We start from the raw sequence: 22,389 nt of genomic DNA, 5'->3' as shown, positions 1-22,389 counted from the left end.
CGGCCTCACATACCAGTTTATCCCACTGGAAGCCAAACAGAAGGGGTATTTAAAGGAAGAAGAAAGAGAAGAAGAACCTGATCTCCTTGCAAGGCCCCAACAACAGGCTTTACCCACTAGGCCACACTGGTGTCCCCTTGCCCTGCCATTTTAGCTAGGGCCTAGTTTTAAGGCCAGCATAACCAGTCATCTTCTTGTTGTTTAATCGTTATAAAACATGTATAACATAAAATTCACCATCTTAACCATCTGTAAGTATATGGTTCAGTAGTGTTAAAAATATTCATGATGGGCGCCTGGGTGGCTCAGTTGGTTAAGCGACTGCCTTCGGCTCAGGTCATGATCCTGGAGTCCCGGGATCAAGTCCCACATCGGGCTCCCTGCTCAGCGGGGAGTCTGCTTCTCCCTCTGACCCTCCTCCCTCTCATGCTCTCTGTCTCTCATTGTCTCTCTCGCAAATAAATAAAATCTTAAAAAAAAAAAATATTCATGATGGGGCACCTGGATGCCTCAGTTGGTTGATGGTCCAACTCTTGATTTCGGCTCAGGTCATGATCTCAGGGTCATGGGATCCAGCCTGGCGTCGGCTCTGTGCTCGATGGGGAGTCTGCTTGAGATTCTCTCTTTCCTGCTCCCTCTGCCCTTCCCCAGCTTGCAGTCACATTGTCTATCTAAAATAAATAAATCTTTAAAAAAAAAATTCACGTTGTTCAACCAGTTTCCAGAACTTTGTGACCTTGCAAAATTGAAACTGTACTCATGAAACAATTCCCCATTTTCCCCTCCCCCCAGTTCCTGCCGACCAGTATTCCATGATCTATGAATTTGACTACACTAGTTAGCTCATGTAAGTGGGATCATACAGTATTTGTCTTTTTTTTCAAAGATTTGATTTATTTACTTGAGACAAAGAGAGAGCACAAGCAGGGGCAAGGAAGGGCAGAGGGAGAGGGAGAAGCAGGCTCACCACTGAGCAGGGAGCCCAACACAGGGGCCAATCCCAGGACCCCAACATCATGACCTGAGCTGAAGGCAGAAGGCACTCAGGCACCTCCAGTATTTGTCTTTTTGTGACTGGTTGATTTCACTTAGCATGATATTCTCAGGGTTCACCATGTTGTAGCAGGTGTCAGGAGCTCCTCCCTCCGGAAGGCTGAGTATCGTATTGTGTGTATATACAAAATACTTTGCTTATCCATTCATCTGCTGATGAACATTTGGGTTAGTTCCACCTTCTGGCTATTGTGACTAATGCTACTATGAACATGGGTGTACAAACATCTTTTTGAAACCCCGCTCCCAACTTTTTAGATATGTTTACCCAGAAGTGAATTGCTGAATCATACGATGATTTTATTTTTAATTTTTTTGAGGAACCACCATACTGTTTCCACAGCAGCTGCTCCATTTTCCATTCCTGCCAACAGAGTACAAGAGTTTCAATTTCTTCTCCACATCTTGCCACCATTTGATATTTTCCTTTTATTTTTTATAGTTACCATTCTTAATCTCTCACTTCTTGTGTATTTCAGTTATGTCCGTGTAAAGAATGAGGTGAGAGATCATACAAACAAAAAAGGCTGATACACAGTAGATACTCACTGCATAGTATTTCATCTTATAACTACTTCCCACCCTTCCTCCCTGCCAAGGTTTCCTCCCTCACTAGGTTTTTCTGTCACCAAGCTTTCCTCCTTCACTAGGTTTCTCTCGATTTTCTGGTTCTGAGGTCAGACTTTAAGATGAGAGTCTTACAAAAGAGCTAAAAACTAAAAAATGCAAAGAGAGTCTTGACTCCTAGCCAGAGCAAGTGACCTTGATCTTGTCATAGGAGATTTTATCCCCCTTCTAGATTCCTGCCTATCAAACTGAATAACACAGAAGCTCCTCACATTTCCTCCAAGGACACCGAGCTTCCTCTTGACTCTGCCTGGAAGTGGCCCATCCCCGGAACCCTGAGAGCTGGGGGCCTGGTCCCAGCCTCCCTCCTGGTTTGGAGTCTGGAACGGGAAGTGTACTTTCTGACAGTCTCACTCCTCACTAAGAATTGGCCAGCACTTCTCACCTCCGCGTGTGGTGCTCCCAGCAGCCTGTGCCTACCCCAGCTTCCTTATCTCCCCAGTTAGTGCACCTTCATGCTTACGCGTGTGCAGCCATCGTCTGAATGGCATGGCAGCATGTGAGCGAGGTCTTTAGAAACAGAGAGGGCCACAGCCACTGCCATGAGCCTCTACATGATTTGCTTTTTATATGGACAAATCCCAACTGTGTATGCATGGAGCCGTGGGAGGTGGGGCTACATGGAGGTCCTCTTCAGTGAAAGGTCTTTTCTCTGAAATACCAGTTGTAAACTGAATAAAACAGAAATCCCGCTTTGGAATCCATTGTCAAAAATTACTTATTAAAAACATCTATTTACCTGTTCTTTCAACAAACATTTATTGAGCACCCACTCTATGCTAGGCAGTGTTCTAGGAACTGGGGATTCCATCCCCTTAATGCCAGTGGGGGAGAGACAAGCAATAAGGGAGCTAATAAGGAAAGTGTATGTTGCCCAACTGTAAGTAGGAGAAACAACACAGCAGAAAAGGGACATAGGAAGTATCTAGGGTGGGGGGCAGGGGAGAGATTTTAAATAAGGTTACCAGGGAATGCCTCACTGAGAAGTTAACATTTCAGTAAAGACAGGGAGGTGAGAGAGTGAGCTCTTACAGTTTTGGTGAGATCCTGTATAAATGTCAGGTGGTTTAATAATAAAATAAAACCTTAATGATTTGCTAGTGGTTTACAAAGTACTTTTCCTTAGGTGTCTGATCCCAACCACCCCCAACAGAGATTTTTGCCTGGCCCAGGGGACAAGCTATGAATCCTGATATTCAGGTCCCATCTTCTTCCCCCATGCCTAGACCCTGGCTTATCACCTACCTGAGTATATCATCTCCCTAAAAGCATATTACCAGCCCTTTGAGGGACTAGAATCCAGCCCAGAATCCCAGCTAGCCTCTCTCTCTACCCCTCCACGGTTCTCTGAGACTGCAAGCTTGCTTGCCCAGCCTTGGTCTCCAGCCTGTTGCATGCATTCTCTCTCTGGTGCCCTACTTGATTGCAGTCCATGATCCTCCCTCTTGTGTATCAATGGGGCTTCTAACGTGGCCTCTCCACCTGGTGGGTCTAGCATACTGATTAAAAGCATGGGCTCTGGAGTCAAGTGGACGTAAAATCCTGCCTCTGTGACCTTGGGAATGTTTTTACAAATCCTTGGGTCCCGGTATATAAAGCCGTTAAGGCAGTCCCTAGGAGATGACAGGCATTCACTAAAGGGTGAGGGTGGTAGTTATTATTACCACGATTGCTCTCCATTCCAAGCAGCCTTCTCTGCCGCGCAATCTGCTTTGTGGTCTCGGTTGTCGCTATAATTTGTTTGTGATTAGTACTAATTCTCCAAGGTACGACGGGAATTGTTCATTGTTTACTGAACAAACAAGAGGAGAAAACGACATATTATATGGAGAGCTGTGGTGCAGAATGGTTAAATATCACTGCTTTTCAGGGAGATTAATGGTAAATGTGCACAGAGGTCATTTATAATATTAAAAATAAAATTTTTGCTGGGTCTTTTCAGCAAAGCAATGAAGATAAATGTCGCATAGAGAAACCTTGGGGAAAGGGCCATGCAAAAACATCAAGGGCCTGTTGAGACTACAGAGGGATGAGAAAATTTTTAATTTCTTAAGAGAGCTCAGCCATGAAAACAAAACACAGTCGGCTTTCCTACAGCTGGCCTACAGGAATCTTTGTGCCTCTTCCTGAGTTTATATGGAGACTGACTTTGTCTGAGGAATTGGGATTTTGAAGCTAACCCTCAGTAGCTCTGTCACGTCAGCTGGCTCTGTCACGTCACCATGGCTTCCTGTTGCCTCTCCAAGCCATTCTCTCTAAATTGCTAGGAATGATCTTTTAAGAAAATGAATCAAATTGTTTTCAAATAATTTGAGACTTGTCTAAACTCCCTAAGCAAAATCCACACCCTTCACAGCCTTCAAGGTCCTGCCTAATTGGGCCTCTGCCTTCCTCCTCATGGCCCTCTTGACCCTCTGTGACCCTTCCAGCCACACTGGCCTTTGCTCTGTTTCTAGATCACGCGCATCCTCGCTCACTCTGGGTGTTGCGGTTCCTGCTCCTCCAGAGCCTTTTTACATGGCTGACTCTCTCATATCCTTCAGGGTTGGCTCAAGTATCACCTCCCCAGAGAGAACTTATACAGCCCACCTGTCAAACTAGGTCACCCACGTTGCCCCCTAGTCACTACTCCTAACCCCAGTGCCAACCTTTCAAAAGAAGCTCTGAACATAGTTGTTCAATAAACCAAAGACAGAGTTGGGGGGCAGGGAGATGTCTACAGTGTAACCTAAAGAATTAGCAATTTCCAGAATGCAAGGAAATTCCACCTCACTCCATTCTTCTGCTCAAACTTGGTGATCTATTCTACGTTCCTTCCCCATATATTCATTAGTGCTTGCTATGTGCCAGGCACTCTCCAGGAGATCAAACAAGGAAGACAGACCCCCTGCCTCCAAGAATTTAGAATTTAGTGAGAGAAACTAACAATGTAGACATAATCGCCCAAGAGGGGAGGTGAGTGCACAGTTAAAGGTATGGAGCGATTGCCAGTGCACCCCAGAGGGAGGCACACATCTTTCTTCAAGGGAGAAGAACAAGCAATTGGGGAAAGTGATACCTGAGTTAGGAGGAATTGCTCAGATGGAGAAGATGATTCTAGACAACAGAATAGAGTTACACAGAGGCTGTAACCATGGCTGCCTGTTCCAGAAGCTGCTAGTCGTGGTGTTGAGCTAAAGATGTAAAGAACAGGGTGAAGCTGGGAATGGGGGCTGTCACGGCTGTGCAAAGCCTCAATTTGGTCCGAATGCCATGGAAACCAGCAAAGATGGAGGATTAAGACCTAAAGGAAGCCGGGCTCAGAAAGTTCACTCCAGTGGTGGGGTGACGCCAGAGACAAATCATCTTGAAAATTCATCACTGCCATTCTTTTTCATAGCTATGTTTGTGTTGTGGGTTACTATTGGGTTTGTTTCTATCATGCGTTGTAGATATTTGCCCCTACTGTGGGATGGGGGATTCCCAAAAGTGCTGTTTGACCCCAAGACTGGGACTGTTCAACCTCTTCATTGACCCCTTCCCACCCACCCTCCATAGCCAGTTCTCCCCAACTTCCTGGGATACTATCTGAACTTAGCTGATAATAAGCCCACATATTGGGGCACCTGGGTGGCTCAGTTGGTTAAGCGACTGCCTTCGGCTCAGGTCATGATCCTGGAGTCCCAGGATCGAGTCCCACATCGGGCTCCCTGCTCGGCAAGGAGCTTGCTTCTCCCTCTGACCCTCCCCCCTCTCATGTGCTCTCTCTCTCTCATTCTCTCTCTCAAATAAATAAATAAAATCTTTAAAAAAAAAATAAGCCCACATATTGTGTTATGGACACCATTTCATTCAGTCCCCAAAAAAACCCTGTGAATTAGATAGTATCCACAACTTACAGAAGGGAAAAGCCCTCTAAACTATGTCAGAGTTTGTACCGCTAGCTAGTGATGCATTGGGCCTGCTAAAATCAGAACAGAGACGGAATCTGGGTGTGAAGGGAACTCTGAGAACCCTGGACCAAGGAGGAAGTCATCATGGTGAGATAGTGGGTGGTGCCATGAGGCTCAGGATTCTTCCAAAGGGAGAAGGAACTGAAGATCCATTTATTTCTCCAACACAAGAGGTTCTCAGACTTTGGTGTACCAGTTGTCACCCAGGGAGCTTGTGGAAAATGCTGGTTCCAGAGTCTCACCCCCAGATATGCTGAATCTGTAGGTCTGCAGTAAGGCCTAGGAAATAAGATAGTTACCAAGCTCATATGACTTTGATGCAGCAGGGACATGCCATCAAGGCAGTAGCCTAAGCCCATGGTAAACACAAATGGCTGGCTGTAGAGGGTCTACAAACAAGGAAACTGAGGCCCAGAGAAGTGATATGCCCATGAAGTCCGAGGCCTAATGGCAGATCCAGGCCTCCAACCAGCTCTCCTGACTCCCAGCACAGTGCTTTCTTACCCAGCCCACTGGGGCCCTCCATACCCAGGCCCTCTCCTTGCCAGTTTGCATTTTGAGTAGGAACCCCAGATGCCAGTTCTTTAATGAGGTTGTCCAACTACAATTTACAAGGCCCAAAGTCCTCAACAGGACTGGTCTCTGCCAGGCTTAATTTACACAGTTCATAGGCCTTCCAACACCCCCATTAATGCCAGTGTGGTGGTGGCAGCTATTAGTCTATGCACAGTCTGACTACACCCTCACCATGCCACCATCCATTTGCACATCTCTGGGCTTCTTTTCCCTTGAGCACTTGATTCTCCTTGTCCTGGAAAACGTGAAGTTTCCACCAGGAGGTGGGAGCTGGGTACCACCTCTGGGCTCCAGCTGCAGCCTGGCTCCTGACTTCCCCACCCTCTGGAAGCCAGCCTCCTCCCACAAGCCAACTCCCCTTCTCTTTAATTTAAAAGCAAGACCCCCTTCTCGCTGACACAGCACTCAATTTTTCCCCTTTAACGAGTGGCATCTGTTAGGCAAGAGCAAGAGGTGGGAGAGGCCTGAAAGCTGATACAAATGTGCCTTTTTTAATGCCACATAAATCACCTTAATTAAAAATTAATTAAGCGCCCTAAAATTTGACATTCATTTAAAAAAGAAATTTGAGTTAAGAGAGTTGTGTCCATTTCAAAGCATCAAATCTCCAAGACACGACTGAAGGAGGAGAGCAGATGTGGGTTTCTGTTTTGAATGCACAATTAGGGAAAATGAGTCATTCCCGGGGAGCAAACTCCCCAAGTCCCCCGTGGGGCAGAAGAGCACCTCATGTAACCTGACCCGGGGCACACGTGTCTCCAGTGCAGATCCAAACTCATTTCTGCTGCATCCACAGAGGAGATAAATGGTCAAACAAATGTGACATGCTGTTTGTTGTTTCAGGAGAGATGTTCCAGGGTGCCGATGACAGATGACTGAGACAGGAAAAGCCAACATGAGGCAACTAAGGGAAGCTTGCTGGGCAAGTGAGTGGCTCAGTTAAGATGCATAGCAGGGTAGCAGGCTTCAGGGGAAAGTCATTAAGTGGTCAACATTAATAAAAATGGCACCAACTCTATCAAATCAACTTAGGAACATAGAGCCGCCGACAACCATTGCCAGAAGCCCAGAATCAGGACGTCAAGGATGGAAGGAGTCTTGGAGGTTGAAGTTACACTCTCACTTTACCAGGGGACCCTGGAGAACCATGGAGGTACAGGACCCACCTAAGACACACAGATCCTCCAGCCCTCCAAGGAAGTGGTTCTCAACCCTATGTCCATGAGAATCACCCAGGAAGCTTCTAAAAATCACCAGGGCCAAGGGCCCCTCCTCCAGAGGGACTGATTTCACTGATCCAGTCAGATCATCAACAGTATTTCTAACTTCCCAAGCGACTCCCATGGGCAGTCAGGGAGCTGCTCCAGCAGATGATGTAATTTGCGTCCTGGGAGAGGGATTCCACCTGGGACCATGTGACCCAGATCTGGGCCCTTCCCCTGTGATTTGCTAGCTGTTGAGACCTCCGGCAAGGCACCTTGCAAGGAGCTGGTTGCATTTTGTTGTGCCTTACTCTTTAAAAATCATTTCTCTCTACATTATTTAATCTCTCAAATCCTCGGTCTTTTGTTTAATCAGATGGGGATAAGAATAAATGTCCTACCAGTTGTTTCTGAGGTTCAAGCAAAGAAGGCTTAGGAAGGCACATGGTAAGGTGTTAAAATGCTCTCCAAGGGTAAGGAATGATGACAGTTTACTATCCCCAGTGCCTGAGATGTTATTCTGGGAAGAACTGCCTTTTTGAAGGTAATAAATAAATTCCCAGAGGAGAAGACCCTTATTAACGAAAGATCCTCGAGCACCAGCTCTCCCCAGAGTTGATCTCAGCTCTCCATAACCTTTCTGTGACTCGGGCATTTGGCATTTCAGTGGTTACCAGGAGTCACTGGCGCCATGGCCGGAAGTGATCGGGAAGTGCCAACAGAAGTGTCTTCCTCATGCTCTGGAGCAGGCTCTGACCATCCGGGACCTCGGGTTACCCTACCACACAAGCTGGAATAACCACTTGACAGCCACCGAGGGGATGCTGTTAGGAAACTCAGGCCCTTGATTAAAACCATTCCCCAAGGGTACTTTACTCCTTGGAATTTATGGGCCCCATAAAGAGAAGAACTTGGGAAGACAGAGCAGTTGTTTTCTGCTGCACCTCATTAGTTTTGAGTTTGGGCTGGCAGTAGAGATCAGAGTGCCGGGCGTCCATCTAATTGAATCTCTCACAGGCATAAAGTTCCCCGTGGTACAGGGGAGGAGGCAATGTCAGGGAGCCTGGAAGTCTCCAGCCAGGGGAGAGGGATGAGGAGGAGTTGGTAGAAGCAGGGGCTGAAGGAGAGAGCTTCTCTGGGCTGCAGCTGTGCAGCAGGGAGCTCCTGGGGATAAACTCTGTGGCCTCCAGAGAGTGAAAGCAGCCCTCCCTTCCAGCTACCAGACCCCTCCTTTGGTGAGGTTTATGGTCGCAGGGGAGGGATACTGACTTCCTGCCCTTCTGTACCCATTGTCACCGCTCCTGAGGACCCCCATCACCCAGGGGGATCCCACAGACAGACACAGTACAAAAGACAGAGAACAAGGTGTCAAAGCCCTGGGCAAGCCATGTAAGCACTCCGAACCTTTGTATTCTCCACTATAAAATGAACGCAAGATACCTCCCACCCATAATACATCGTTTCAGTTCAAATCCCCAATACCGGAGTGGGGAGATCTCTGTGGAAGGCGCTGTTGGAGACTCATGCAGATAAGACTTGATACCTCCCTTCAAGTCACTTAGTTTGCTGAGGAAGACAGGCATACAAACAGCTAGTTACATCAAGCAGAATGTCCGCCACATTCAAGCAAGAAGCCCAAGTGAAAGGACAGTTCATGGAAGGGAGAGAATGGGGCACTCCATGAAAATGTCACAGATGAGCTGGGGAGATCTAGATCCCCATTGCTGCAAAATGGGGAGTTGGCGGAAGATGTTCCCAAATGCCAAGGCAGCCTTAGCAATGGTGGGACAACCCTATGACTACCAAGGTTGACCCACGCACTGCCTACCAACCCCACATGGAAGAAACTCTGGACGCATAAAAGACAAGCAATCACCAAGTATGGATAGTTTTGGATGACATACACGTTTAGAACTCCTGTGTATCAAGATGCATTATAGACAGAATGAAAATACACACTGGGGGAAATTGTCAAACATATAACCAAATATTTCACATCCTTATCAATAATCTCATACACTTCAACAGGAAAACATGAAGAACCCAACAGATAAATTGGCAAAAGGAATTGGACAAGTCCCTAAAAGAGTACAATAAAGCTAGTAACATGCGGGAAAATATCCAGCCTCACTAACTATCAAAGAAATACAAATAAAACAGCAGGGAAATACTTTGAGTTAAAAACAAAAACCGTGATAATATTCAGGGTTGGCCAGGATGGCCAGGATGTAGCAAGAGGGGCGTGCGTGTATGAACGCAGCTGGTGAGTGTGTAAATTGGATTAACTTCTAGAAAGCAATTTGGCAATATGTATCAAGGGCCTTTAAAATGTTTATACTCTTTGATTCAGTAATTCCACTTCTGGGAATCTATCCTTTGAAAATAATCTGAAATGTGGGCAAAGGTTTATGCTCAAAGATATTCTTCAAAGTGTTATTATAAACAGCCTAACAATCCAGTCATTGAATAATGTTTAAATAAATGATGGTACGTATTACGAAGGATCGTAGCCATTAAAAAGTGTCCTTACGGGGAATTTTTTTTTCTTATGGGGAATTTTTAAAGCCTGGGAAAAGCTTGTGATACAACCCTAATTATTTTAAGGCCTATATACATATGACACAGCTATACACACTTGGAAAGCATCGGCCAAAAACATTAACGAGAAACCTACCAAGATGTTAAAAATGCTGGCCTCTGGGCAGTGGAATTCTGGGCATTGTTTTTGTTTCTTTTTACCCTGGTTTCAAGCTTTCAACAATAGGCCTATATTTTTCAAATGAAGGAAGGTAAAAGAAACTAGGAGACATATTCAGGGAATGACAAGTAACTGGTGCGTGAAGCACGCACACGCTCACGGTGAAACTTAAGGCCTAATCACAAGGTGTGAATCAAACATGACACGATTTTCATTTGTCCCACAGGTGAAGGAAGACTTCGCAGATTTTTTTATTTCCCTAATGTCTTTGGTAGTGCTGGGAGTGAGGGGAGTAAGGTCCTCATTATGTAATGGTCCCATAGAGGGCATAAGAAGAAAATGTTTGGGAAACTGGGAAATCACCAAACAAGATGAAGGAGAATTTTTATTATCCTAAATGTCCTTGTGCTGAAGGAGGGGCAGAGAGGACAGGCAGCATCGTCAGCAGGCAGGGCCCGCCGGCTACGGTGGACACACCAGTCTGCCCTCAGGAGCGGAGCCCATCTGGAGGCCACTTGCCTGCCACTGCCCTTCACCCTCCCTTAGTTGGGACTCCCCCCTCTTAAGGGGGAAACACAGAGCTGCCCTGTTCTGGTGGCTATAAGGTTTAGCGCACAAGCCGGTGAAATGCCTGGCGCTGTACTTGGCAGGGAGCTGGTGCGCCATATTGGATACCTGGTGTCCTTGCTGGGCCCCTGCTTCCAGGGACAAAGACCACAGCCGCGCCCAGCCAGTTGGCCTCCATCAGGGCTTCAGGGAGGACACCCCTCCTCCAGCTCTGCCAGGGGGGAGACTGCACTTTCTGGGGACCAGCACCTGTTCCTTAGAAGCACCGTGTTGCCCAGCTTCCGAGACGCCATGACGGACAAGTGGGAAATTCCTGTGCAGAGTTAAAGTGATAAAATGAATTTGGCATTTTACCTTTGAAAATGAGCATCGTGTCTCCTGTCGTTCCTTCTGTATTTTGATCCTGAGAGCTGAATATTTGGAACTGAGAGGGGCGGGCTGGCTTTCCATTGTGCAGTCCCCTGCACTTGGATCAGGAAAGGATTTGGAGGGAATATTGTCTCTGTGCTCAAGGAACAGAGATGGAGAGGGTAGTGTTTCTCCTTCTGTGTGAGGAGGAGAGGCAGAGATGTCTAGTCCAGGGAAGCAGGAAACACAAAACAAGCTAAGGAACAGAGTAGATGATCCAAAGCCATGCGGGGCCTCAGCTGACTGAGCCCATGACTGCATCTGGTGTCAGGGTTGGCCGGTGTATTCGCCCCCCGGGGCCACTATAACAGACCACCACAAACCTAGTGGCTTAAAACAACACCCATTTATTCTCTTCTGGTTCTGAAGGGCGGAAGCCCGGAATCAGTTTCACTGGGCTCAAGTCAAGTTAGAGGCAGGGCCGGCTCCTTCTGGAGGCTCCAAGGGAGCCTTTTCTGGCTTCTAGAAGCTGCCGGCATTCCCTGGCTCGTGACGCCTGCCTCACCTTTCTCCAGACTTGCTTCCATGATCACATCTCCGGCTTCTTTCTGTGACTTTCTTGCCACCTTCTTCTAAGAACCCTTGTGATCACACCTGGGTAATCCAGGTATTTTCCCCATCTACAGACCCTTAACTTAGTCACATCACCAAGTCCCTTTTGCCACATAAAGTAATATTCACAGGTTTTGGGGATTCGGGTATGGCTATCTGGGGAGCCATTATTCTGGGGGTTACTACAGGCAGGTAACCTAATGTGCAGGCTTTTCACGAACACTCCTGGGGCCAGGCACTGGTGAGGGCTGGAGGGACAACACAGAGACACTGCAATGATGTGGGGAAGAAGATGGGGCCATGCACACATGTTCTAGAGCTAGGGGGCATGGAACCATGGAACCAACACCCAATGAGGCTCGAGCAAAGGTCTGTCGGAGAGACAGAGCAAGGTGAGACAGGAAAGGAAATTGGGGTGCAGAGCACAGAGAACCTTGAAGAGCAGGTTGAAGAGTTTGGATGTGATCCCCTGAAGGAAGCAGGGCCTGTGTTTCCCATGCCCGGCAGTTACAGAGAACCCCCAGCCAGGCCGGGGGCCCATCTGACAACGGTGGTGGCCTGTGCTAGCCACTAACAAATTGAGCCTTATCTAGACTAGTCTGCAAAAGAGGCCCCAAGGCCACTTCCAGCGCTCCCCTTCTGTGACATGGAGAGAGCAGCTTTGCAGTCTGACAGGCTGGGCCTGCAACCCACTTACCAGCCTTAGAGAAGTCACTCCACCTCACTCACTCAGTTTCCCCACTCAGGAAATGGGCACTGATAAGACTTGCTTAGCCTCTTGACAGATGTGCTGAGGTATGCAGAGGATTCTAGAAGCAAACAACCTGGACTTGATGTTAGTTTCAGTGGGAACTGAAATGAACCAGAAAATCATGGCATTTCAGATAGTAAAGAAGATCTAACCTGCAGAGCCCACATCACAATCAGCTGGGAGGCTTTACTGAAATAAAATCTAATAAAGGGGAGTCTACTCTCACAGCCAGGGTTGGAGAAGTACACCCCTTATGTGAAAGCTCAGAGAGGCTGTGGGACTCGGCCAAGTGGGGGTCTTGGTTCACCCTCTCACCCACCCAGCTGAGCACTGAGAGGGTGGGATGGGGATGGGGAGACTGCGGAAGCACCAGCCATCATGGGGAGGGAGCTAGAAAAGAGGACAGAATGCAAAGCCACCAGACTTGGGGGGTTGACCCAGGTGGGCCCACCTGCTCACCTCCACAGGAGCCAAAGTTTCCCCCATCCAATACAAACCAAGAGCTAGAGGGCAGGAGTCACACTCAGAAACACAAACCAGGCCCTTGCTAGGTGAGCCCCAGGCAAAGGCCCCCATTTAGAAGGGCAGGCTGGTGCAGGCCAACTTAAGCCTGGCTCTCCGGGATCACAGGTTAATTCATTACCATAACCCATTTTTCTTGATACAGAAATAACTGCTGATATGTTCATTATAAACTGCTCCTTCTCCCTTCTGCCACTGGATAATATGTGAGATTTATGATTTATATAAAAATTCCAGAATGGACCTTAGAAATATCATCAGAATCCCTCCTTTCATAGATGGGGAGACAGGGGGCCAGAGAGAAAAGGGATAGGGTCAGCTTCACACAGCTGTCCAACACTAGAAAGTGTTGCATGTTTCTAGCATCATTCCAATGGTGAAGCTGGGGTCAAGAACATGTGGGAGATACATTGGACCAGATAGGCTTCAAATCTGACCTTGCAGGTCGAGCTGTCTCTACCCACAGGCTCTCTACCTGGCACATTGAAGCCAGGGGTTGAGGACCCCAGAGTGTTGAGGGAACATGGAGACCAAAACCTGGGGCCACTCTGCTAGTCACCATCACTAGAAAGTGAGGATTCCCCCAGGGGGCTAGGGGATGGGGTGTTAAGGCTGACATCCTCTCAGCCTCCTGGTGTTGGCCCTGCGTGTAACCAGATTGAGATGTGGGCATCCCAGTGGGATGCGACGGGGCAGAGCGATGCTGTTGCTGAGCCTTCCCACAGGGCCACCCAAACTGACCAAGGGCATGTGTCTCTGTGTGTTCTCCAGGAACATCCCCGGGCTCCAAGATGGCCTTGCAGAGTTCCTTCACCTGCTGGAACGGGACCGTCCTCCAGCTCGGGCAGGCCTGCGACTTCCACCAGGACTGTGCCCAGGGAGAAGATGAGGACCAGCTGTGCAGTGAGTAGATGGGGGAGTAGATGGGGTTGCACCGCCCGCCCCAGCCCTGCCCATGCCTTCAGCCCCCTGCCCCCATCACCCCAGGCACACGAGCTTGGACACCCTTCCTCACGTCCAGTGCCACTCGTGTCCTCTCAGTGGTGACTTCCAAAAGCTACACAGTCTTCAAGAGAAAGAGCTAAGTTAAGAACCAAACAAGGTCTTGTAAGTTATGCTGTCAGCATCCTCATGGCACAGAGAAGATGTGCAGGGTAAAGCCTCACACAGGAACATGACATTAGAAGCCCTCTGTGCCCACACTCCCCGCCCTCTTCAGGCCATCTCTTCGACCGCCCACCTGGCCCTGCCATCCGCCCCAGCTTCCATGTACCCCAGCCAGCTGGATCAGACCGCTTCTCTGTGGCTTTGCTCAGGCAGTACCCCTGACCCAGAAGGCCCTTTCCTTCTCCGGTCATGTCTGCTCCTCCAAGACTCACATCCAGGGCGCCTGGGTGGCTCAGTCAGTTAAGCATCTGCCTCAGGTCAGGTCATGATCCCAGGGTCCTGGGATCGCGCCCCACATCGGCTCCTGATCAGCGGGGAGTGAGCTTCTCCCTCTCCCTCTGCCCCTCCCCCTGCTCATGCTCTTTCTCTCTCACTCTCTCTCGCTCAAAGAAATAGAAAATAAAATCTTAAAAAAAGAAAAAGACTCACCTCCAGAGTCAGTCCTTCTGGAAAGACTCCTCTAATCATTCTCACAAGTATCACCCCAACAAGTACAGTCGGTTCTTCTTCCTCTGGACGTCCCCCCCATTTGGTGCATCCATCCATTATTTTTTAGTAACAGCTTTTTAGAAATATAACTCATATTCCATACAATTCACCCATTTAAAGTACACACTTCAGTGTTTTTGAGTGTGGTCACAGGACTGTGCCACCATCACCACAATCTGATTTTAGAACATTCTTATCACTCCAAAGGTAACCGCTAGCAACCTTTCTTCGTTTCCCTCCAATCTCGCCTCCCCTACTCCCCCCACGATCCACTAGCCCTAAGCACACCCTAATCTACTTTCTGTTTCTATAGATTTGCCTATTTGGGGCATTTCATATAAATGGAATCATACGATACGTATTCTTTTGTGGTTAACCTCTTACACTTGGCATAATGTTTTCAAGGCCCATCCCTGTTTGTCATGTGTAAGTACTTCATTCCTTTTTACTGCCAAATACTATTTCATTGTATGGCTAATAGCACATTTGTCCATCTGTTCATCAGTTGATGCACATTTGAGTTGTTTCTACTTTCTGGTTATTACAAATTATGCCGCTTTGAACATTCGTGTACCTGTTTTTGGATGGACGGATGTTTTCATTTCTCCTGGGCATCTACCTAGGAGTAAATTGCTGGGTCAGCTCTGTATTTGACACTTTTAAAAACTTCTAGGCTGTTTTCCAAAGTAGTTACACCACCTGACGTTCCACCGGTAATGTAAAAGCTTTGAGTTTCTGTACAAACTTGTCAACACTTATTGTGATGTCTATTGATTTTTGCCAGTCTAGTGGGTGTGCATCCACTCCATTTCATGAGGTGGTTTCCATGTCTGTCTCCCTGTCTGTGGGCTGACTGAATCTGGTACTCTCCCCCAGACCAGTATCTCCTGGCACAGCCTAGGGAGTCACTATTTGTTGACTTAAAATGACTAAATGTTGGGAAACTTGTCCCCATAGACAAAAACAAATTGCTGAGGTCTCAGTGGTAGTTGGGGACAGAGTTAGACTTCCAGGCTAGTGCTCACTCCACCTGAATCTCGTGTTCTTAGCAGCTGTCTGGCTCAGAGTATACACATGTATGCCAGGGGAACCACAAACACTTATAAAACCCATATATTATGAGCTAGAAAATGTACTAGAGCCTACAGCAGAGATGAATAACACAGCCTCTGTCTTCAGAGTGCTGAAAATCCAGCATAGGGGTAGGGAGTGAGACCACAGAGTCCCAGCAGGGACCAGATCTGGCAGATGTGTGCCTGGGGTGCTGTGGGGCCTAGACACAGAAGCAAATGCCTCAACCTCTCAGATACACTGGCCCTAAGACCTTGTGGCCTGCAAAATGGCTTTAAAAAGTTAACGGTAACCCCCACATCATCTGGAAGACAGATTTTTCCCTTGGGGGGTGAAAATGTTTTATTTATTCTCTTTTAAATGAAGCAATAAAGAAAATCCATTTTTCAATTTGAAAAACTTCCTTTTTATATAAAACTTTCCAGTGAACTTTTCCAATCATGATGGAATTGTGGTTGTTTTGATAAAACTCAGCAAAGACTTGCAGGTAAGCCCTTTGTTTATCCCACACTGTTTCCAGTCTTTCTCACAAAGCTCTCACTATACACGTGGACCAAAATGAAGCCAGCCCACCCATGTTGCCCCAGGCAGGGTTTTGGTGTGTCTCTGTAGTTATTGGTCCCTGCAGTATTTCCAGCAGTGCATATCAGCTGTGTGATTTTGTTTTTGCCTTTTTAAAGTTTTTTGATACCCACTTCCCAGCTTGGACACAGGTCAGGCTGGCCGTGCCCTGATTTACAATTGGGAAAATGAAAGCACAGAGAAGGTAATTGATTTGTTTGGGGTCACACAACATGTCAGGAACTGAGCCATGATTAGAACACTGAGTCTGTGGTATCCAGCCCATTACTGTGGGCTCAGGGCATTTTCTTACCATTCTGGGGCTGGCATTAATGGATTTCCAGGGCCAACTCCAAGCTTGAGGACAGCCTGTCTCCCATATAGAGGGCAGGTTCCAGGGGCCCAGAGGCCTTTCCAGCCACACTTGAAAAGCTGCTCTGACCAGCTCTCAGAATGACAGCTCCACCCTGGAGAATGCCTCCCCCACCCCACCCCCCCACCCCCACCCCGCTGAGTTCTTTGCTATAGAAATCAGTTGCTAGGAGGAGAAATTTAATTCAGGAGGAGGGTTAGAACAATCTTACTACTCTGATCTTGGCAGTACTCTTAGCAAATATCCTTTTCCTTTTTAGCATGCCCCATTCTGTCTAGCATCATTGCAGTTTTCCCTATCACACTGATGTTGATTCTAGAAAACATCCCCATAAAGAAGAAGATAATAATGACGATGATGATGATGATGATGATGGTTAACATTTACTGAGCATTTACTGTGTGCCAGGAACTGTCCAAATACTTTTCATGTATGAACTTATTTTGTCCTCAAAATAATCCTATGTGATGCTATTATACCCATATTAGAGATGAGGAACCTAAAGTCCATGAAACTGTTAACCAGTGGTTGAGCAGCAGTTCAGACCCAATCTGAACCACTGCAAGCCAGACTCACTTGTTATATCAGTTTCTAGTGGTTGGTTGTGCCAAGCACAACACTAGCTATGTATCTACCCAGGAGGAAGGGGAGGAAGGGAAAAGTCAAGGAAGGTCCAGAGCTCTGCCACAACATTCCTCTGGGGGTAGAAGGGGCTCAGATCATTTGTCTTCACCCTCTGGGCCTATTTCCTCACCTGTAATATAACCTATAACATGATGCCCACTGATACGTTGATGTTTGTGATGCATTTATGACAATGGTCTTGACATCACCTGGTCCTTCCCAGCTGGTCTGGAACCTGTTAGAATGTCTTCTCTGAGCAGGTGGTCACCCAAGCCTTGTTGGGAACGTCCAGTTCTAAGGAACCCCCATGAGTGAGGGTCACTAATCTCTGGCCAGGGTAGTCCACTAAGCCCTGCCATGGTTGGAATTTGGAGGGGAAAGTAGGTTATATCCCATCAACTCCCAGCCTTAACTCCCCATACTTGCTCCAGAATGAAGTCAACACACAACTTTATACAGATTATCAGACTCAATCCTGAGCACCATTCCAAGCCAGGACAAGTAGGGTACCTGAAATGGAGGTGGCATTGCCCTTGCCCTCCTGCATACAAGCATGAACGTGTCCATTCACATTGCGTCCTCCAAACCACACACCACACACCATCTTCCTTCCCTCTTTCCACTTAAACATTGCTGATCCCAGTGAGATATCCCAGAATGCTGGAGCCCATCAAAGGGTATTTTCACGGTTCCCTGTGTGTCAAGCCATGGCGTCAATGGCATGTGACTCCCCAGAAAATGGCCAGGTGTCTCCGCTTCCTCCCCTGATGGGTCATTGACTTACTGGGTAATCCAGGCAGCTTGCTTCCCCTCCCTGTACTCACTAATCTCATCTGTTTGGTGGAGACACTCTTCCTGCCAGGCAAAAACAAAAACAAAAACAAAGTTTTTTAAAGTTTATTTTTTTATTGTAAAATAAAACATATTGGCTGTAAAATATTTGGAAAATCTAGAACAGTACACAGGAGAAAATAACTATCACCCGTCATCCTCCCTCTCAGACATTCAGAGATAACCATAATATGGTGATGTATTTCTTCTAGCAATTTTTCCCATGACTCTATATTTTCAAGGAAATGTATAACACCTATTTATCAAAAATATTAACAGAGCTGTCACACAGGAAGGAAAAGAAGTAGTGTCATTTGGCCTGGAGTTTATACTTGGCAGCTTCCTGCAGCCCCTGCTGAGGCCACATCTTTGTGACTCTCCCAATTTGTCTCTCTTACAGTGGAATCAGGTGTCATAATTGCCAAATGTTGCAGAATTGGTTGACCCCCACGCAGGCTGATTTGGCCATCCAGCCAACGAAGTAAGAGGATCAGCTAGGACAATGTTTCTCGGTGGCCACTACCATGCATAGGAACCACCTGGAAAATGTTAGAAATGCAGATTCTCACTCAGCAGGTGGTTATGGGGGGGGGTGGCCTGAGAGTCTGCACTTCTAGCAGTTTCACTGGTGATGGTGAGGTGGGTGTGGCTAGTCCCTGCACCACATTTGGAGTAGCAAGGGGTTAGATGACTGAACCCACGCCTGTTTCATTCAGCAAATAAGTATTTCGGTCCTACAGCACGCTGAGCCCTGAGTAGGCTCTTGGGGTGAATGAGAGGAGAAAGGCATGATCACAGAAGGAGTTGAAACCACTGGACTCAACTCTGCACGCCAACGTTGTGCTCAGCCACTGGCCCTGGCAGCAGTGTCCCAAGCCCGGCCCTAATCCATCAAGGGTCTTTGTTAGGACACCCCCCACCCCACCAGCTTCCTTAGGAGTAGCTTCTCGTTGAGCACACACAGGCTGTGTTGGCAAGAGTAGCAGTCCTGTCCTCCTGCGCCCCCTCCCATCCTGCAAGGCTTTCAGGATCACATAAATTGTCCATTGACCAAACTAGTTTGCCTCTCTCCTCTCCCTTTATTTCAAGCAGCCAAAAAGAAAGGGCCTCCCAATCCCAGCTCACCCTGGATCTTAGGCAAAGCCAGCACAACGATGGGCTTCCAGAAGGTGGAGAACACCAATGGCTTTCCTCGTTCCTGTCCCAGGGGGAAGGCATGGGCAGAGCTACCACAGGCATTTCCAGAGAGGCAGCCGAGGGCTCTCTCTGCCCCAGGGCAGTGTTGACTGTTTCAGTTCATTCTCTGATGAGTCCCCTGCACCGGGAATGATCGATGATTCATAATGCCACCACCACCCTTTATTTCCCTCAACTCTGTCTGCTTACAAAACTCCACACTCTCTGCTGTATTTGACCCTCAAAACAGCCCTGTGAAATAGACACTAATATTGCCTCATTTTACAGATGACGGAGTTACGTCTCTGAGGAAAAGAAGTGACTTGCCTTCTGAGTCACACAGCAGGAAGCAGCAGGTTAGGGCTACCTCCAGGTGTCCAAATCCCAGGACTGTTGAGGCTAACTTCTCAGTCTTTGCCTCCTAAAAGGGGAAGGAGGGAGTGATAAGCTGTGAAGGCTTCAACCCAGCCCTGCCTCCTCCTTCTACCAGGAGCCATTGCCTGCTAGAATCTTCCATCATGGTCCCTGGTTTAAAGCACACCTGTAAAGGACGCTTTGCGGAAGGTCACTTCCAGCTACCAGTTAGTTTTTGCAAAAGAAGTGGATGTGGGGTCCCTTGAGGGGGCATAAAAAATAAAACAGAAAGATCTCCTTAGCTTTTGGATTTTTAATCAGAGGAACATGCGGGGCTTGGGGGGGAAATGATTTCTTCAGGGGGGTATAAATGGGAAGAGATGTTCAAAGTCAGTGACAGCCGGTTTTAATTTATAATTCCGCCTCTGTGTGAAATGCATAGAGAATCAGGGGGAAATGAGTAATAATTCACTAAGATGCTGTCACAGCCAGGAAGCGTTAGGACCCTCTTTGTCAGCCTGCCATTGCCCGAAAGGCTGAGACAGAGGAAGGACACAGAGAGTGGTGGGTCCAGCTAGAGCGCCTTTCCTCCTGCTCGGAGACATAGTCCTACTGCTTCTCCCCAGCCTGGCCTGGGGCTGTTGGTGCTGTCGGAATAGCCTGGAATGGCCCACTAGCTCCTCAGGGCTGGGTGCCTTCCCTGCAGCCATTCCCTGAGCAAACCACAGAGAGTGAGCTCTCTTGGACCCTCTTCTCCTTTCCTCCTCCTTCTGCAGGCACTTGGGAAATATGTGGTCATAAAGCTGACTGTGGCCTTTTCAATGGGACCCAAGGTCAGCCTGATGTAGAGAAAAGGGTAACGGGGCTCTTTATGCTGAGCCAACAGATGATATAAAGGGGCCCCGTGGCTAGCATTGCTCAGCCAGGATGAGGTAGAACAGTAATAAGCCATCCCCAAATTTCAGGGGCTTAATATAACATTTAGAGTACCTGCGCACCGAAGCGGGGGGGCGCCCACTGTCAGACAGCAGCCGTCTCAGGAACAGGAGCTCCCCTTGGCCGCTTCAGCAGGGAGAGAGAGACTGAAGAATTGCACAGGGGCTCTCTGCAGCCTCAATCCAGAAGCGACACACATCACTTCCACTCACATGGCTTCCCTTCACTGGAAGGGAGGTGGGAGATAAAGGGGGGCAAGTAGAAAGCTTGAGCAGTAGGTGTCTCTGCAGACAGGAGCGACTGAGGGATCCAACCGAGTCCCACCAGCACTACCACTGCCACCATCACGTTCTTGTCATTGTGTCAACCATCAGAAATGTATTCCAGGGCCTTCTCCTGGGGTCACATTCACAGTGGATCAGAATAAGGAGCACAGACTTAGAAGCAGAAGATCTGGGTTCAAGCCCGGCTGTGTTACCTACTGGCTGTGTAACCTTGGTCAGATTGCTTAACCTTCCTGAGCTCTCCTCTGTCACATATAAAACTGGGTTATTCCCCTGCTACCGCACTATTATTATTATTATGACTATTTTATTTTCTGAAGATCATGTGTACACGTTAGGGACCCGGGCTTCTTTTCATTATCATCAGTAACATTAGACATCAAGAGTCCAGCTGGGGAGCTGTAGTTGATGAGGATACTTGGGTCATGCCTGGGTAATGTTACTTGACATTGACATATTTTGCTTTTAGCGGTCCCAGAAATGACCATGCCCCTGTGCTTTCCCTGCAGGTAAACTCCCTGCTGGTTTTTACTGCAACTTCGAGGATGGCTTCTGTGGCTGGACCCAGGGCACACTCGCACCCCACAACCTCCGGTGGCAGGTCAGGACCCTGAAGGATGCCCGGGGCCAGGACCACCGAGGTACTGTTGCTCTCTTCCCTTCCCCCTGCTGCCCATCTGGCCAGACAAGAGACTTAGGCCCCTAGCCCAGAATAGCTAGACCTCCCCCTCCCTGCAGGGCAAGACCAGGGGACTACACAGAGCTTGCCCTGGGGTGCTCGCTCACAATTCCCTCTTCAGACTTCCTGGGCTTCAGAATGATTAAATCAGGCCAAGGTAGATGTCACCTCTGATTCCCTAAAATGAGAACCTGGATGAAGGATTAGCTAAAAGATAAGAAGAGTGGCAACAATAGTAATCATTCATTCATTCACTAAGTGTTTGTTGAGAACCAACTTTGTGTCTGGCACGTAACTCACTGAGAGGTAAGGAAAACCCTAGCTCTCTATGGGGAGGCTGATGCACAGGGAGGCCTTGTGTCATTGGGCCCAAGGTCGTGCCCTGGGAACCTAGCCCCACATCTGGTCCATTCCCTGGAGCCCAGCCTCCTCAGCGATATCTCCCATCCCTGCCCGGCTCAAGCTGGCAACTTCCACCTTCCCAGGGCCAGAGTCCATCGTCCCTCTGCTCCTGCTGGCCTGCCAGAGGAACAAGGGCCTCACACACTCAAGAGATGGCCACCCACACGTGGGTGAGCTGACGCCACTGGAGACATGGCTGGGGCATGGAATGAAGGAGGAAGGAGGCAGGGCCTGTGAGGCCAGCACAACTTCCAAATTTGGGCTGCTGGAGAGGCCGGACCACCCAGCCATGGGCCCAGCCTTGGGCTCTACCCAGTGGCTAGGCCTGGGCAGGCCCTGTAGCCCACCTCTCTGCAGGATAGAGCTGGTTTCAGCGGCGAGGGCTCTCTCCCCTTCTCTCCCCTGCATTTGTCTACTCTTTGTGGAGCTAGAGCCCCTTGTACCAAATCCCTCTCTTTCCAAGCAAAGATCATACAGCCTATGGATCCCTCTAAGAATTAATAATAATAGTAGTGATGATGATCAAAGTGTGAGAGAGGACAATGTCCAGATCC

The 22,389-nt window shown here is 48.1% G+C and overlaps 1 protein-coding gene across 1 annotated transcript in view; it reads left to right on the top strand.

Annotated features, from left to right (window-relative positions):
* The window catches only part of ALK (ALK receptor tyrosine kinase), a 687,757-nt gene that overhangs the window by 540,877 nt on the left and 124,491 nt on the right, over positions 1 to 22,389 (top strand). The window contains exons 6-7 of the mRNA XM_035000834.1: positions 13,660 to 13,791; positions 21,264 to 21,395. Coding sequence (XP_034856725.1) covers positions 13,660 to 13,791; positions 21,264 to 21,395 — 264 coding nt within the window. The remainder of the gene's footprint in view (positions 1 to 13,659; positions 13,792 to 21,263; positions 21,396 to 22,389) is intronic.

This window comes from Mirounga leonina, unplaced genomic scaffold, assembly GCF_011800145.1.
Source record: "Mirounga leonina isolate KUSES-001 unplaced genomic scaffold, KU_Mleo_1.0 Mir_125, whole genome shotgun sequence".
Taxonomy (NCBI): Eukaryota; Metazoa; Chordata; class Mammalia; order Carnivora; family Phocidae; genus Mirounga; species Mirounga leonina.
Note: the sequence above shows the minus strand (reverse complement) of the source record. Positions and strands in the feature narration are given on the sequence as shown.